Here is a 16,601-nt window from a genome sequence, read left to right as displayed (position 1 = left end):
AGATAATATAGTGCTAATGCTCAAAATCTCGGATTCTAAAGGATCGGAATGTAAACGGAGGTGACGCTGGATCAAATCGGTTACACACTTGTGAGACTTCTTCATGTTGCTGCCGTCGGGGCCCTCTCCGCAGTCGTAGGCTTGGATGGTGAAGGTGTGCTCCTTCTGAAGCTCACAGTCCAGCTTCTCCTTGGTCCGGATCACCCCCTCGCCCGTCGACTTGTCCAGCATCACCGCCTCGAATGGCACATTCTGCCCGTGAATCCGGAAGCCACAAATCTCCCCTGGACACGGTGAGAAAACGGGCCAAAAGAGAGAGAGAGAGAGAAAACAACCCACACCGGATCAGCTCAATGCTGTTAACAAAACGACCTCCGCACGCAACATAAAAGTTACCCACCACAACAACAACAAAAAAAACAACCAAAATAACCAACACGCCACACTAAAACAGCCAAAGTTGATTTGGCAGCCAAAGGAATTGGTACTTTAGGGTCTGTGGAAGAAGCCAAAAGCACTGTAGAATGGGTGAGTATTTACAAGGGTGGGTGGGGTGGGTGGGGTTAAAGGGGGTGGGTGGTGGGGTGGAGGGGTGTGGCTCGGTACGTTGTCCAAGCCACTTGATCGCATTGCATCCAGACCATGCAGTGAGAAACCCAGAATGTGGACAGGCATTTCACAGGAATACTTGCCAGAGAAGAAAACGGAAAGGAACTAAAACAAAGGCAGTGATTGGCTAGCCAATATCTGTCAGATATCTTCCATTTGAACTGTCCATTTAGGAATATCATATTTGTGTTACAGGGACCTGCTCGCTGGATATAGTCAGTGTAAACAGAAAATAAAGCAAAGTTAAAATGTTACGTTAACAGTGCATGTAATGATTAATGACAGAGGTCCGGCACCATTTCACAAATTCGGCCAATGCCAGTTCAAAACCTTCAAACAAATCAAAAGATAAAACACAAATAAAGAAAGGAAAAGAAATGAAATCCATCATAGCTAACTTTTGGCGTGACAGAAGTCATCCTGTGCAATGTCGTCTCTCTCTGCCTTAAGAAACGAAAACGAGTGAGAGAATAATAACGGTGAGGTCAGACGTGGAGAAGCTAAGCCACTGGATGAACGCTGGGGTTAGAAATATCCACTCTCTTGACATCCACATCAAACAACAGCAGTTGTCATGCCGACACTCGGAATAGACGTGCAGATACGGAACAAAAGATTCCACTATCGGTAAACGCATCACACCATTCTTGAGTATAGAGTCTGCAACTTTTAAAAAGCGTAGCGCTTTTACTGTGGCGTCTAGTTGAAATTGGTTTCTCGTGTGACCATACCTTAGTCAGAATTATTTGTTTACGAGGTCAGATTGGTGAAGAGTTGGATAGCAAGGTCTAATGCCTTTTATTTCCTGGAAATAGCTCCAAAATTTGGAGCTAAATGATCAATACTATATGGTTTCAAGAAAGGAATCGACTCCACCTGGCACCACAGACTGTTTCAGTGTTTTATTTGATGCCATATTGCACATATGCCTGTGGCCATTTGGTTATTGTTTGCTTCTGGTACTGGTAGGACAGTCAAACTACAATGGATGTCTCATGCACAGATATTTCTAGTTTCAATTAACCCCACACCAAACTTTTCATCCAGTTATATTTATTTGGTCAAATATAAATTTGAGGGTCAGTAAAAGAAAACTAAACCAAACCATAAACAGGAAGGCAGGAAATTAGGGAGGATGACGGGAGATTCAATGTGAAGTGGCAAGGCCATTTTGCATTAGTGGGTTAATAAAAGGAATTACAAGGCAGAAGAAAGAGGCTATCATCACCTTCTTTGGTGAAGGTCACCTCAAAACTCTCTACAAGAAGGGAGAGAAGATAAACCTTGGTCAGTCAGACAGAGGAGGAGCTTCAGATAAGATCAGAAAGAGACAAAGGCATGAGGTGAAGAGGATCACATTCCTATGGATATTTACAGGGCTAGAAATATATTTGGCGTGTGTACACTGTAGACTTGGGGTTGGCATCTATACCAAATAGTTATTGTATCAGGTATCGAGCAGGACCAGGACGTTTTGCCATTTGTTCTATTATGCACAGCAGAGATTCGTAATTTATTTCAAACCCTGATATGTTTTTTATGGTATGCACGCAAAATACATAATTATAGTTATTTATGTCTCAAATTCACATTCACAGATCCAGCAAACAGGCAATTATGTTTAGCAGGAAAGAAAAAGGGAGTTTTAGTAATAATTATACAGGCCACCTTCCTGTTAAACAGCAATGCCTACAGATGATTTCTTATTGTGATTAAATATGAGCAACTGCTTCATAGTCACATAATAACTGACACAGTAAGTGAACCAGACAATAAAACTCATTCAGGCCAGAGCAATGGATCCAGTTCACAGGTGAGAAATGCCATCAACAGCGGCCAAGGCCTACTTTAGTCCTACTTTATGGGTGATCATTCACTGGTTCTCCAATTACATAATACATGATAACGAGGTACAAAAGTGACCTAGCATTAGTGTATGAACCTCACGGACCTTACCGATCATTTTCTTTGGGTCCGCTTCGCTAGGCTGCCTGTTAATGGCCTAGTTTGCTGCCATCACTGACCTCAGACAGGCCGAGCTGTTCGCATATTCTCACCCCACCAATTACAGACGGACTGAACGGAGCACACAGGAGCGGTTCTGACCCTCTTCGGTGGACTCCAAAGCGCTAGCGACCACCTCCGCCCACAGCGCTACGTCAGCCTCTATATCCCAGCAGCCCAAGCGAAATGATGATCAACGACCCCAGGCTCACCGTCATCCATACTGAACGCACAGTCGCTCAGTCAGGTTATAACAACGGTTATGTCAATAATCATATCTAGTTATGAGAACGTGGAGACCCGCCATGCGGTGTGCCGCCGGGTCTTGGGCCTTCATCGTTTCGTTGACTTTCATTTGTGGCACGAGATGCGGAGGATGACTCCGGTGGCCTTCAAAGTTATTAAGGACTCGAACCTGATGAGTCACAAGCAGTACTGGAAACTGGTTGGCACTGAAATAGCTCCATACAGCAGTCTCCTAAGCGACTGCAGGCTAAAAGCCCAGACTGCATTGCATTGTGTCCGCAGCATAAATCAATACTTGGAGCTAGTTCGTGCCAGCCCAGCTGAGCAGAGATCATATTGCCCTGTCTGGCAGGCTAGTGTTTATCTACATGCCTCTTGATGCATTTTTATTGCCAAAAAAGGTCAGCCAAAATATATAGAATTGATGATGACATCATAAATATTTATATGTTGACATAAGAAATTACCTGTTAATATTTGAGCCATACAAAGGCAACAATGTGGACAGAGGTTTTTCTTGCTAAACCTTGAAAAAGGCAAAAAAATTGATTTCCAATAAATAACCCAAACAGATCCAATGTGAGATTTAGAGAAGCAATTCATGCCACCTTTCTTTGGACCCAAAATTGAAGAAAAAAAATTATTATATCCAAGATACTATTTCAGCCCTGTAATGAGATGTTATGTTCGAAGCCAGCATGTTTATCACCACCTATTGAATCTGTGAGGCACCGCACTCCCAGCTAAATTTCTGAATCTTTTCTGCAATGGGAAATTAAAGAATTAGAAAAATGAAAGAATCAAATTAGGAATAAATAATTTCCTCCGGTGATGCAGTTTGAAAACTTTCATGACTTCAGGGATGATTATGGTGTCATAATTTCAAAATAGAAAGATATTTGTCAGGTACTTCCAGCTACGGAATCCAATGGTTCAAAAACTAAAGCTTAGCTTAATCTAGTGTAGCTTCTGCATGTGTGTGTGTGTGTGTGTGTGTGCGTGTGACAGTGTGTGTGTGTGTGTGTGTGTGTGCGTGTGACAAGTGAACAGTTGTGAATTATTAGGAGAGCAGGCCTGCATTACTAGAGGTCCAGCAGCACAGAGGCATGGTGAGAGACTGCATACACGTTCTCAGCCATGCATAACACTGGGAGTCTGCCTAACCAGCCCTGGCCTGCACCCCCCCCCCCCCCAGCCTTGTAAGGCCTCCTATACGAAAGTGTGAATGAGTGTGAATCTGGTTAATCCAGAAATCCAAATTCCTACACATCTACAGCAGTATCCCAACAGGCACATATCTGCTCAATCACCTGGCTCCTTTTACACAAAGTCTGTCAGCATCTAATGCACCTACATAAAACATCAAACCCTCAAAGTAACACACACACTTAATGAGTAATGCATTAAGAGCTTTAATGCAGTGCCTAGATTCCAGAGTGCAGCAGGTGGACACGATTCCCCAGTAACTGAACTGCACGTATGTGCCAGCACGCTCCAGCACGGCCCAGGTGAACGGCATCCTGGGGGAGCGTGGATCCCCGGCGCTGGGCGTGGGGACGCGGCATTCTTGACGCGCCGCCTCAAAGCCCTTTGAAACGAGGCCAAAGTAAATCTCCCAGAGATTAGGAGAGGCCGGAGCTGAAGGCAACCTCACACACCAGACGGGAAGACAGCCCATAAGCAAAGTTCATTGATCTTGAGATAAATCAGCCAATGGAAGACGAAGAAGGTGCATGTGACAGATTTAAGCTATACGTCTGGCCAATACATGCACCAGTACCTGTACCAATAAATCTTGTAGATTTTACAACACCAAAACAAACACACATTTATATATATATATATAATAAATATGAAGATATTAACATGAAAGTGTTGCTTATAGTCTAGAGAATTTGATAGAGGGCCTTCACAAAGGCAAACAGCCTCGGTAACCTGGAAGAGCCAAACTAATAATCAACCAGCGAGAGCTGAACACGCTGATTAGGATTTTAGACTGCAGGTCTGACGGCAGTATAATGACATTAAAAGAGAAGCGATGTGATTAAGCTTTTGAGCCATGGGGCATTTTGGGATCGCGCAGAAGCACAGAGTAACCTCTCAAAGAAAAGGTCCAATCATATCATTAAGGTTGTATTCAATCAGAGGTCAGCGAAAGTGTTCTGAAGTGCGGAGCAAAGAAACGTGACCGTGAATAATGTGTCCAGAACTTTCCCAATCCTGAATATAGTTCCTGTTTGACTGACACGCTTCATTATCATATTACACAACAAATCGACAAGGTTATTACGTTTTTGTTTTTTTGCCTTAATTAGTTCCAATTTAAAACCTTTAGATCACATTCATGCAGCTGAATAATGTATTAATATAGTTGTGTGCAATACAGTCACATCTTTTATATATTTACACAGCAGCACTGCTACACAACGACATCTGAACAGAGAAGGTTCAGAGATGCCGAGCTGAGAATGGGCCGGTCCCCTTACCTGCGTAGCGCAGTGGCGCGTCCTTGTCCAGGGCGATGAGCGGGGGATCCAGGAGAACTTTGTCATCGTTTTCCGTGACGATGCCGTGATATGTGGTCTCGATCCATGGCTTATGTTTATTTACTGTAGAAACAAAAGGAAATACAAACAAAAAAAAGGCATGAGATCTTTCTTCTAGAGAAAGACACAAACCAACATACTGCTGAACTCGGCTTCTTGGTTCTTATCGAAATATGAGGTGGCGGTAACATAGCGATGTGCCGTTTTAAGTGTGCAGGACACCCATGACTGTGAGAACTAATGGCTCCCCACTCTGCCTCGCTTCCTAACAGCGAGTGCGTACAGGTGCCTCTACAGAGAGGTGCTACAGTGCCTTCCACCCAGCGTGGAGACAGCCCATTAAAGGTGACAGGGGCCCTGCGCTCTGCGAGGTTTGCGGCTTCGCGACGTGCCGACACGCAGAGCACCGGCCTGCTTCCGCAGCTAATGGGCGCCCATAAGCGGCAACCTCCCCCCCTCCATGCTCCCCCCCCCCCCCCTCCCTGCACGATGCTGACAGCCGGATGGGGGCAGGAAGCAGGCAGGCTGGGGAAGCATTGGAGCTGTCGCACTGCCGAACACAACTCAGTCAGGTTGGAGGCACTGCCAACAGAATCACACAAAATGGATAGCTACAGGGCTGTCAAACACTGTTAAGGAAGGATTCTGGTACAGTTCTGGAGGAGGGGGGGGGGGGGGGGGGGTTCTAGACACAACTAAGGCAATGCCTGTCTTTTTCCAGCATTGCTAAGAAAGGGCCCCCCCACTTATAGCAGAAGGAGTTCTGCTGTAGAGAGTTTGCTGGATGTCACTCTGTTCCTTTAGGACGCCAGCAGCAGTGAGCCATTCAAAGGCATTTATAAAACAACAAACGAGAGACTGACAGACCTTTTGATTAGTCAACAGTGCTACATCACATCTCGCATGCCCTTCCCTCACGTCCCACAATGCACCCTTACTGCACGCACATAAATGGCTCGTCAACCACCAGGCAGATAATGGCGCATCACATCCATCGAATGATTGGGACTGTTACACCAGCGCATTATCATGTTCCCTAACCAGTCCTACACCCCCCCCCCCCCCCCCCCCCCCCCCCCCCCCACTGTTCTGACATTTCCTCCTCTGAAACATTAGCATGAGAAAACATTATGACCTTTGGAGCATTGTACAGCTTCATTCGAGCTTTCTCATAAGGGAATTTGTGTCATTTCCATGAATAAACAGACTCCGTCGCCAATTCCAGGATGGCCCATTCCAAGTCGAAGGCTGAGAATGGACTCACAGCTTATATGAGAAAATAGCAATAACCATTCCTGATCGTGAGATCCGGACATGCCTTCATGACACGCACCTGTACATTTCCATACGGAGCACTGACAAGGCAAGCTGGGAGCGCTTTGTGCAGCTGCTGTATCTAACACACATGAGCTGCCCATGAGGTCTGATTTATAGGCTGTGTTCTCCTTTCTGGGGTTCTGACAGGACCTGAGAATGCATTGGGACGCCTGCAGCTTGAGATTCTTCAGAAATCACAATAGATCACATATCACCTCTGCAGGGGTTTCTGTATCCAGTTTCATTTGGAAAAGTGTTCAATGAATGTTGTAATTACTTTTGTAATGTTGTAATTACTGTATCTTATTACGTATTATTTTTTTTCTCTCTCTCTCTCTCTGTTTTCCTTGATTTCTCCTTTGAATATGTAAGCAGCGAAGTGGAAGCAGCTGTTATTGTCTGCAAGTAGGTTGTGGTCCTGCTTGTCATAACAGCAGATCTAATATGACCCACGAGCTGGTTGTCTCTGAAGAAGCCGTCAGCCCAGACTACATACATAATCCCCTTTAGAGTCGCAGGTTCATAAAACCTTAAGATCCAGCACACAGTTAAGCCATATGTCTCCCAAGGGAGTCTAGGACACAACCCAGCCTTTAATGAGAGCAGTTATAAGTCTTTGTTGCGTCTGGCAGGATAAAAGTCCTCTGTTAAGTATTTTTTAAATCACACCAGACCACAGAAAGAATTTTGGTCAATTAGTCATTCAGCGATGAACATTCAGTGATGTGCCTCGGTCCATTAACTGCAGTGCTGCAATATATTCTCGCACTCATCATTTTATTTTATTTTATTGGAATTTTGTAGCTCGTTCAAGTTCAAGCTAAATACAGCAAGACTCTTAAATTGTAATTTATATCAGAATTTGTATGCTCTGGGAGTTTTGCTTTTGCTTTCCTCTAGCATATCAAATTTACAGTAAAAATAGTAGAAATGTATTTTTAATACTGGGTGTATTGCCTCTCTTTGGCATTAGCATAAGACAGGGACACTTGTTTCCTATAAGTCCTATAAAAATCGCTCCTAAATTCTGTGATGAGTTCATCTGGAGGGAGCTTTTTGTTTTTTTGTCTTTCATGTTCCTTCATCCATACACTCCCGGCCTGGACATTCACTGTACTGGCCTATTAGAAATCCATCTGGAATTAGAAACACATTTGAAATGCCAGCGGTGCCTGGTTATTATAGGAGCGGTTATGGCACCACAAGTCAAGTGGAAAAGCAACTCAACCATGAATAAAAAAAAGGCCGTGAGTCCAGTCCCACATGACATCTTGCTGCTGTGCACTTTGCCGTGGAGCCAAACCCACAAGCTGCCCCAGACGTTGTAGTAAATTAGCTTTTTTAAGTGGCTCCGGGCAACGGTGCCAGCCGCACAGCAGAATCCTGATGAGTTGCTGGGAGATGACTAACTTCTGGAGAGGGCCCGTTATTGGGAGGACTGGTTATGGAATGAACCGGTTACGGAGAGGACCGGTAACGGAGCGGGCTGGTTATGGAGAGGACTGGTTGATTATTGGGAGGACTGGTTTCTGGAGATGATTGGCTTCTGGGCCATGTGGGGAAATAAGATTACAGAGGGAGTGCTCATGTGGCCAGTAATACTTTTCTGCTGTGCCTACCCACACCCACAGTGTGAGGGGCACACAGCCAACCCCCCCCCCCCCCCCCCCCGATCTCACCACACGGAGAAATACTTTAACACGATGTGCCGCACCATTAACTTTAAGCACACAGATCCTGAGCCACATCCGGTAACCCCCCCTCCACCCCAGCGTGCCTCGCCCACACAAGCGTGCCCTTGGCCAGGAAACCGCAGCAGAGAACGCGGCGACATATGCAGGCAGCATCCCTCCTGCTGGGCACATGCACCGCACCGTAAACACAAAGAGCATCTAATAGCAAGAACATGTCAGCCTGCAAGGCACAATAACTAATGCTGGATCAAGAGACACAGCTGTTTGCTAAAGACAGGCACATTAGCGGTGGCCTCTCATTTTATCGACTCGAAATATTCCACACAACCACTACTGACTCTGGTCTGTTTAGGGATTCATTTTTTTAGATTGGGTCTCTAAGCTCAGCTGATTGGCCCTCGTCTACTGATCTTCTCGACTTGATTGGCCCTTGTCTACTGATCTTCTCGACCTGATTGGCCCTTGTCAACTGATCTTCTCCAACTGATTGGCCCTTGTCTGTGAAGGTCAACATGTAAACATTAGTGTGTTTCACACTCATATACTGAAGTATAATAACACACATGTGGATTGTGTTATTATTAGCTTATTCAAGCTCCAATATTCTATGTTTCCACTGCAGGAGTCTACTCCCTCATCCCATATATCCAGGCAATATTGTTCAGTGTTATATAAAGAGACAGCCTTGCGCAGTGTAATACTATCAATGTCACTCTGGATATTTCGTGAAATGAATCTTGTGGGCAAGCAATGTATAAATTTTTTCGTACTCTTATCATGCTGTTCTAATATTATGATAATAATATCGTGTTATAATTCTTTAATATATATGTTTGTGGTCTCTGACGGTTGCCTGATGTCATTTGGTTTTTGCCACTGTGTAGTGAGGAAAGAATGCCAAAATGTTGACAATGAAAAATGTTGATACACCCTTTAAATTACGCAGGCCACATTTAAAAATGCTTCCTTCCCAAAACTTGTGGAAGAGATATCAGCCTGATCACTGCTTTTTCTTCTCACACCTTAAGATTAATGGGGATGGTTAATCATAATTCCAGACTGCCTTAATACAAGTTAAATCTACATAATTGCACAATCACCCCACTTACTCCCCATCACGCCCCTATGGAAGTCTGCATACTCAAATTAACAGTTAATGACTGAGGTAAGACTGGAGACACGCATGGGTTGAAGCAGACTGGGACCCCCCCTGCAGTCACTGAGAGCTCCCAGATAACCAGGGCAAGTGTGTGTGTATGTGTGTGTGTGTGTGTGTGTGTGTGTGTGTGTGTGTCCACAGGGACGTGGAGGCATCTGGAACACGGCTGTCTTACAGCCAGCCTCTGACTGCTAACCTCATAGCTCCGGGGTGGATGCCGGTGGTGTGAGCGAGGAGATGACGTAGCCGACACCGCCTGCTCTGGGGCCTTACCCAGCACGGGCACTCGGCCCACGGCGCCTCCGTCAGCCCACACATCCACCCGCAAGCACTGAGCGGATCCAAACGCAGCATTATTCCAGCACATGGAGCATTTGCAAAGAGAGCGGCTGGGAGACTGAGCTCCATCTTATAGATCAGAGCACGGGGCGTGGAATACGATCCTGCCCCCCCCCCCCCCTCCTCCATCTCCATGCAAATCCACTGACACCTAATCCTTTAATGGGACGCTCCTGTTCCGTTCCTGGGCAAGGTCTCGGAATAGGGCAGATCTCAGCTAAACGCCGCAGTGTGTCATGAGAGTCTCCCAAGGCGGGCATCTACCGCTGTACACCTGAGAGCCCATTAATCAAGGTGCACAAGCACTGCTTGAGGAACAAAGTCCATCAGGTGCACTGGAGCATACCACACACACACACTAATGATAACGTTTCTTGATTCGGGGGGGGGGGGGGGGGGGGGGGGGGGGGGGATCCCGAAAGCAAAAACGAAACATGCAGTGTGAACGTTCAGCAATCAGTCGTTTGCTAAATGAATGTCACCGGGTGTATGTTACAACTCGAGAAACATTCAGGAGGGCGAATATAAATGAGCTGTTTTTGAATAATGGATGTGATTTTGTTGTGATTAGGAGAGAAGCAGCTCAAGCAGAGCTATCTGTAGCCATCAACAATAGGAAATGGAAGCTATTAAAGGGACAAGAGCCCAAGAGAAATCTTAACTGCTGTAACCAAAGTGTTGGACAATTTGGGCTGATCCTTTGTTGAACCTGAACACTGGCGGCACTTACACGGGGACCCTCGTCCTCTGGCAATGCTGCATTATATCATATCTATTCAGAGGACCACTTAATGCAACACAGTGTGTGTGTGTGTGTGTGTGTGTGTGTGTGTGTGTGCGAGCGTTAACTACAACAACTTTGATTGATGAAGTAAGAGGCAGAGGTTACAGTGTGAGCCAGGCTGCTGAAACCATACTCACAGAGCTACTCCCAGAAGAGACTTCATAAAGACAGAACCATCCCGCTGCTCGTGTGCACGGTCGGCCTACACAGACCCACGTATTGCGGGAATGCTAACGGACAGCCACGTTGTTGCGCGATGTGACGGGACCGTGTGTACGCCGCACTGGGAACCCCCCGCCCTGCGTGTCCCGTGTTTCGCCCGCTTTGGCTCAGGGCTGCTATTTGCGGACGGTATTGCACAGGTGCTGCAGGGTGCCAACAGCGCTAGCCGCAGCGCAAGGTACGACAAACGTTGCCAATTAACGCCCTCGACACCCCACCACCATCACCATCATTCACACCTGTAGTGTAGAGAGCTGCGAGATCTCACAAAGCATGCGATCGATGCATTCACAACTCCAATTGCAGTGAGACAAAAAAATACAACAAAGTACTGAATGAGTAGTGAATTGTGACCTAGACCACAGCTTACTGGGCAAACTACCCGCATTTGCACTTTGATGGTTTGGGCAGGTAGGCGTCAAAGGTTGAACAAGGAACCCCTTCTATACAGAGTATAATTGTAAAATTTGTTACTGTGGCGGTGTGAAATTCACCCTGTGAGAATAAATGAAAGACAATGGCCCACTCCGGACCAACATTACAATGGTCTCCTCCCACAGAAAGCTCGCAGGGCATCACACCACACCTTATCCACAAAAGTCACCTGGAGCGCCATGAAAATGCGCATGGGCCCACTCCACCGCCTCTCGCTACGGCCGCAGACGGCAGCCGTTAACGCTCAGACTTTCTCACGCAGGAGGAACCAGGGTGGGAAAGTGAGATGTCCTTCCTACTCAAATCGTGCTGCAAGAATGTTACGTCACACCAAAGCAGTGAGTTGTGATGTGGTGTAACTCACACTGAAGGATTTTCACTGTAACTCAGATTAAACAGCATAATGGACACGACCCGGTGGTTTTTCTCACAACATAAATAACTGGTTTATGTTTAGGCATAACCTCTACTGCTTTTAGATGCAAGCACAAAGCATCACAGCAAGCCAATTTAACAATAGCCTTGAATTAAGAGCCATAGGTTCAGCGTTTGCATTTGAATAAGGAGATAGTGTAGTATGGAACTGTTAAAGTGATTCTCAGCTACAGAGCAGTGGCTACTCTGAACCCTAACATCATGTTAAGCAAATCTGGGGCCCCTTTACCCCAACCTAACCACCCCAACCCACCCCACACCCCCTCACAGAAAAGAGCGCTGGCGACAGGCAGCAGGGCAGGAGGTCCTTATGTACTCAAGGAAACGTCTGTTTGTCCACCAAAGCAAACCCCAACACACAACAAGGCAGCGGTGTTTTCACAGAGGGTGGGGGCAGGGCGGTGTGAATGGGGCTCAATCCGACCTCTATGGGCTACACAAAGAGCTAGTGAGAGTGAAATCTGGCCACGCAGCGCAGGGCTTTCGGCCCGACCTGTGGCTCCGACACCCAGCCCCGCTCACCCGCAGGTAACGTGCACTTTGGTTACCTGTTCCCATGGAGTCGGCCGCTCTGACGCAGACAGACACAGACTGGCAAAGGGCCACATTTCTACCGGAGACAAAGCATTCAACAGAGATACGGGTTCAGATGGGTTCAGAGAACGTACTGATTTAATTTTTTTTATTTGCAATATTGTGAATGCAAACAAATCTCACATTTATTTCAGAAATCCGGATCCAGAGAATTCATGGAATCAGGTCCATTCATTTGACTTAAATGAGGTCAAAATCTAACTTAATTCAAGTCAAACAAAATAAAAATCGTTACAAGACAAGCTAAGTCACAGAACTCTTGTGCTTTAACAAAAACTTTTGGCTTTAGATGATCAACCATAATGCACAGCTGACTTGCAACTCAAATGGACCAACTTAATATTGAGACATGAATGAGCTATTCATGACAGATCACAAACTCAGTTCATTGCTCAGTGAGACCAATGAAATTAGAACTGGACTCCACCCTAACAAAGACTGATTGATTTCAGGACATGCATCCACACCGCCAGCTATAAAACAGCTTTCAAAACTGCAGATTGGTGTTTTAGTAGCTGCACTGTCTGTCCCATGTGTGGAATTCAGAATTTGGTTCAGAATGCATGCAGAATGTCTGAGTTAGTTTGCTAGTAACAGTGGCTGCATTGTCACACGCTCATTCCAGCGTGTGGCCCCGAACCACAGGCCAACAAGCCCTTTGTTCCACAGGGTTTAGATCCAGTGACAAAATAGGGTGATACAAAGCTTCTGCAATATGCAGAGACAGCGTTGAAACAGTAAAAAACTACAAGTGGCAAACGCCTATACATCCTATTAACACAGCAAGTGTCTCCATAAATATTACCCATCAGCCAGTTAAACTTGCTGTTAAATTGTAAGTTCACTTGGTAAGAGAGTATGTATTACATAAACACCTCTGTCACCCTTCAGGTATTATTTTCAGAAATAATCTTTATATATTTGCCCACATTACATACGACATAATTGATTACATCCTGCTAACTCCACCCTACACATTGCATTTACTTGACACTTAATTTAATGGATATACATTTAAAGCAAGAAATTGCAGTCTCCTTGTCGCAGAAAGAACAATGAACGCAATATTGTTCTCCTGAGGGCAAGCACGCTTCGCTATTTCAATCCAGCATCTGGGCAGGATTCATTCTGCCCGCCATTGTTTGCCAGGGCTTAATAAGAAGCCCCAGCCTACATTTCCACCACGTCTGACAGAGCAGAAATAGAAAGGTGCCATTGCGGATGTATTCAGCGAGCCACAGAACCGCACGGAGCATGCTCGGTTTCCGGCCAGAATGCCGGTTCCGGCAGGGAGGGCGTTTTCGAGATTACCCATCAGGCTCCCTGGAAGAGGGAAGGTGCCATAAGTCGGGTTCTAAGCTAAGCTGAGCGTGTTCTGCCACGGCAGGCCGGGGTCCAGGAGCAAGAGGCCTGCAGCTGTTTATACTCAACCCACCCTAATTTGAAATGTTCTGAACTGCTTACAGGCGGCGATGGTGTCCAGGAAAGCACACGCGCGTAGCAAACGTGAATGAGGCAGGCTGGGCCAGTTGGACTGCAGTGTTTAATGTGTAGTTTGTGTCACTGGGTTTTAAAGTAGAGGGGAGCGTGATGGTTAAATTGGGAAGCAGCACTCTAAAGAGAATACCTTTCTATTATTACCGTGAAGACCAAGTCCGTTTTCTTGAGAATGACAGGTCAATCCAAACCCTTATACCTCAATAAAATGAAGAAAATAAGTCCAATCATTTGGATTTTAAGTTGAATTCTATTTTTTAAGTTCAAGTCAATTCTAATGACATCGTAGCTACCTGAGCATTTGTACCTGAGCTACCTGAACTGTGTTTTTTGTCTGGGTGCTGTACACTTTAAATTTTACCATTCTTCAACAGCCCACATTTTGTTGTGTGCTCTGAGGTGTGTGAGAGAGGAACAATGCTCTTTTCAGAGAGCTTTCAATAGAGTATGAAAAAGTATACCGTCTGAAAGAGTCCTTCTATGACGCGTGAGAGGAGTATGAATCAGGCCCACTAAACGAGCAGCCCTGTGTGGGTCCTGAAGCCCTTTTCATTGTTACATGTACACGGAACGGGTGAAAAAAAATACATAAGGACACGTAAGTGATGAAAAGAACGCCCTCCAACGCACGAGTGACCTGGCCGTGGTGTGTGCTAGTGCTTACACGTGCTCTTCTGCTGAGAACCAAGCGGAAGAGAACAGGTGTGCCACCCAAACACCCAAGGTAGCAAAGTCTTCACGTCACCGAGCACCGCAGGCTCCGGTAAAACGTGGAAGTTGCTTTTCAGCATTTCAGTACAGAGACTTATGGAACAGTACATGATTTGTACTGGTATAGCAACCAGTCAACAGGTGATCCTTAATATCTGAGTTAATATTACGTACTATTATGCCATAATATTAATATCATGGGTGTTATGAACTCTTAAGTGCTACTTTTCTGTAAAGTCCTGTTATATATTTGTAACTTCCTGTTACACACACACACACACACACACACACACACACACATATATATATATATGCTCTGACTACACATCTAGTGAAGTTCTCTTCCCTTTCTACAACACACAAAACAATAAATGCAATATACAAGACACATTCTCTGCTCCCTCTATATGAACACATGGAACACTGTCAGCAGTCCACCATGGCTGTGCTGCACAATTAGTTAATGATCCAATACGTTGACTGGTTCTGGTCGTGCGTTACCAGCTGCCTCACGTTGCAACTTCATTACGCAGGACAATTATTGCGCCCTTCAGCCCATTAGTGTCCGTGTATGTCAAAGCGGATCCCATCTAAGATGGTAGTGCCTTTCCTCGAAGTGACTTAACGTGCAATGGCATTAATATTTGTACACATATCCTTAATATCGCCATATATCGCGTCACATGCTGCAGAAACAGGCGCACAAAAATAAGCGCGCGAGCGTGAGATCGTTTTTTCCGCTGCAGAGAGACTGTTATTATATACCAGGACTACGGGGCACGGTGTCACGAGCTCTCCCGTGAACTATTTTTACTTTAAACGCCCGAAAACGTGAATGTTGCAGGACGCGTCGTTCCCCGGTGGCGCTCGACACCGTAGCGGCGGCGCGTGCACCGGCGGCGCGTGCACCTGCAGCGGAGCCCTCGCGCTTCCCCGCGCGCCCAGCATAAACCAGGCTTAACGTGCGTGAATCTTTTAAACTGCAATGCGTACAGCGTTTCTGTGACACCTGGTTTGACTTTTTCTTTTTCTTTTTGCATTACGACCTCCACCTCTCTGGTCGTGCCTTAAACACGTTCCTCCGAGTCGTGATTTGCCATTGCATAATTAAAAATCTCAGTTACACACACACACACACACACACACACACACACACAGACACACACACACACACAGCTGGCCAAGGTTACCACATGCTTGGCTAAAGGGTGTTGCCGGCGGAGACTGTCATGCAGTTTAGGACCGACACTTTAACTGGGCTCGCTAGCGGTCCGGTAAAAGAACATCGCGATGACAATCAGAATTACATTTCATACGACATGTATCGACATCGTTTAGCCAGGCGTCCAGTGAAACACACGTCAACGTTGCAGCAACTTTACTGTGTTCAAAAGGGAAACGTTGTGGCATGATGACACGGATAGAGATCGCAACATCCATCCGTCCCACATTCTGGTTCTCCCAGCGAGCCCACTGTTAGGAATGCCGACGCGGCATCCTTTAAGCACTCCTATTAGGGATCATGTGCATGCTTTTGCATCAGAACACAGTTAAGTTAGTCCTTCAAGCTGGATCGGAACCGTCGCGTGGAGAGCACAGTTAACAGATACACTTAATACATTTGTGTCTGGCTCACGACTTACCTTTGGATGCCTCCACCGCGCATAATAGTCCAAGGACCAGTCCGATAGCAGAAACGAGAGGTTTATACCTACGGATCAGCATCCCGTCTTTGTTTAAAAAACGATTGGGTTGAATCAGTGTTACGTCTCCCCTTCCACGCAGTGCAGTTTTACTCAGTCTATAAAGAAATATTCAGAAGATGTATATTGGTTAAGGCGATAGTTCTAAAATGGCTGCCGACGCCGCCACCGTTCTTCCCCCCTCCGTCCGCTCTCTCTCTCTCTCTCTCTCTCTCTCTCTCTCTCTCTCTCTCTCTCTCTCTCTCTCTCAACGGGAGCGACGCCTGGCTGACGTCAAGGCTGTTATTGTAAGAGTGCAGGCTGATA

The 16,601-nt window shown here is 46.0% G+C and overlaps 1 protein-coding gene across 4 annotated transcripts in view; it reads right to left on the bottom strand.

Annotated features, from left to right (window-relative positions):
* Positions 1-16,478, bottom strand: part of clstn1 (calsyntenin 1) — a 26,141-nt gene extending 9,663 nt beyond the window's left edge. For 2 of the 4 annotated variants that reach the window (XM_077018459.1, XM_077018461.1), the window contains exons 1-4: positions 16,236-16,478; positions 5,346-5,468; positions 1,838-1,867; positions 89-284 (exon numbers count right to left, since the gene is read on the bottom strand). In XM_077018459.1, coding sequence (XP_076874574.1) covers positions 89-284; positions 1,838-1,867; positions 5,346-5,468; positions 16,236-16,317 — 431 coding nt within the window. In that variant the 5' untranslated portion in view covers positions 16,318-16,478. The remainder of the gene's footprint in view (positions 1-88; positions 285-1,837; positions 1,868-5,345; positions 5,469-16,235) is intronic. The other 2 variants (XM_077018460.1, XM_077018462.1) reach the window with 1 other exon arrangement.
* Positions 16,479-16,601: the final 123 nt, after the last annotated feature.

The sequence above is a fragment of the Brachyhypopomus gauderio genome, chromosome 10 (assembly GCF_052324685.1).
Source record: "Brachyhypopomus gauderio isolate BG-103 chromosome 10, BGAUD_0.2, whole genome shotgun sequence".
In the NCBI taxonomy this organism is placed as follows: Eukaryota; Metazoa; Chordata; class Actinopteri; order Gymnotiformes; family Hypopomidae; genus Brachyhypopomus; species Brachyhypopomus gauderio.
This window is presented reverse-complemented; position numbering and strand designations above follow the sequence as displayed.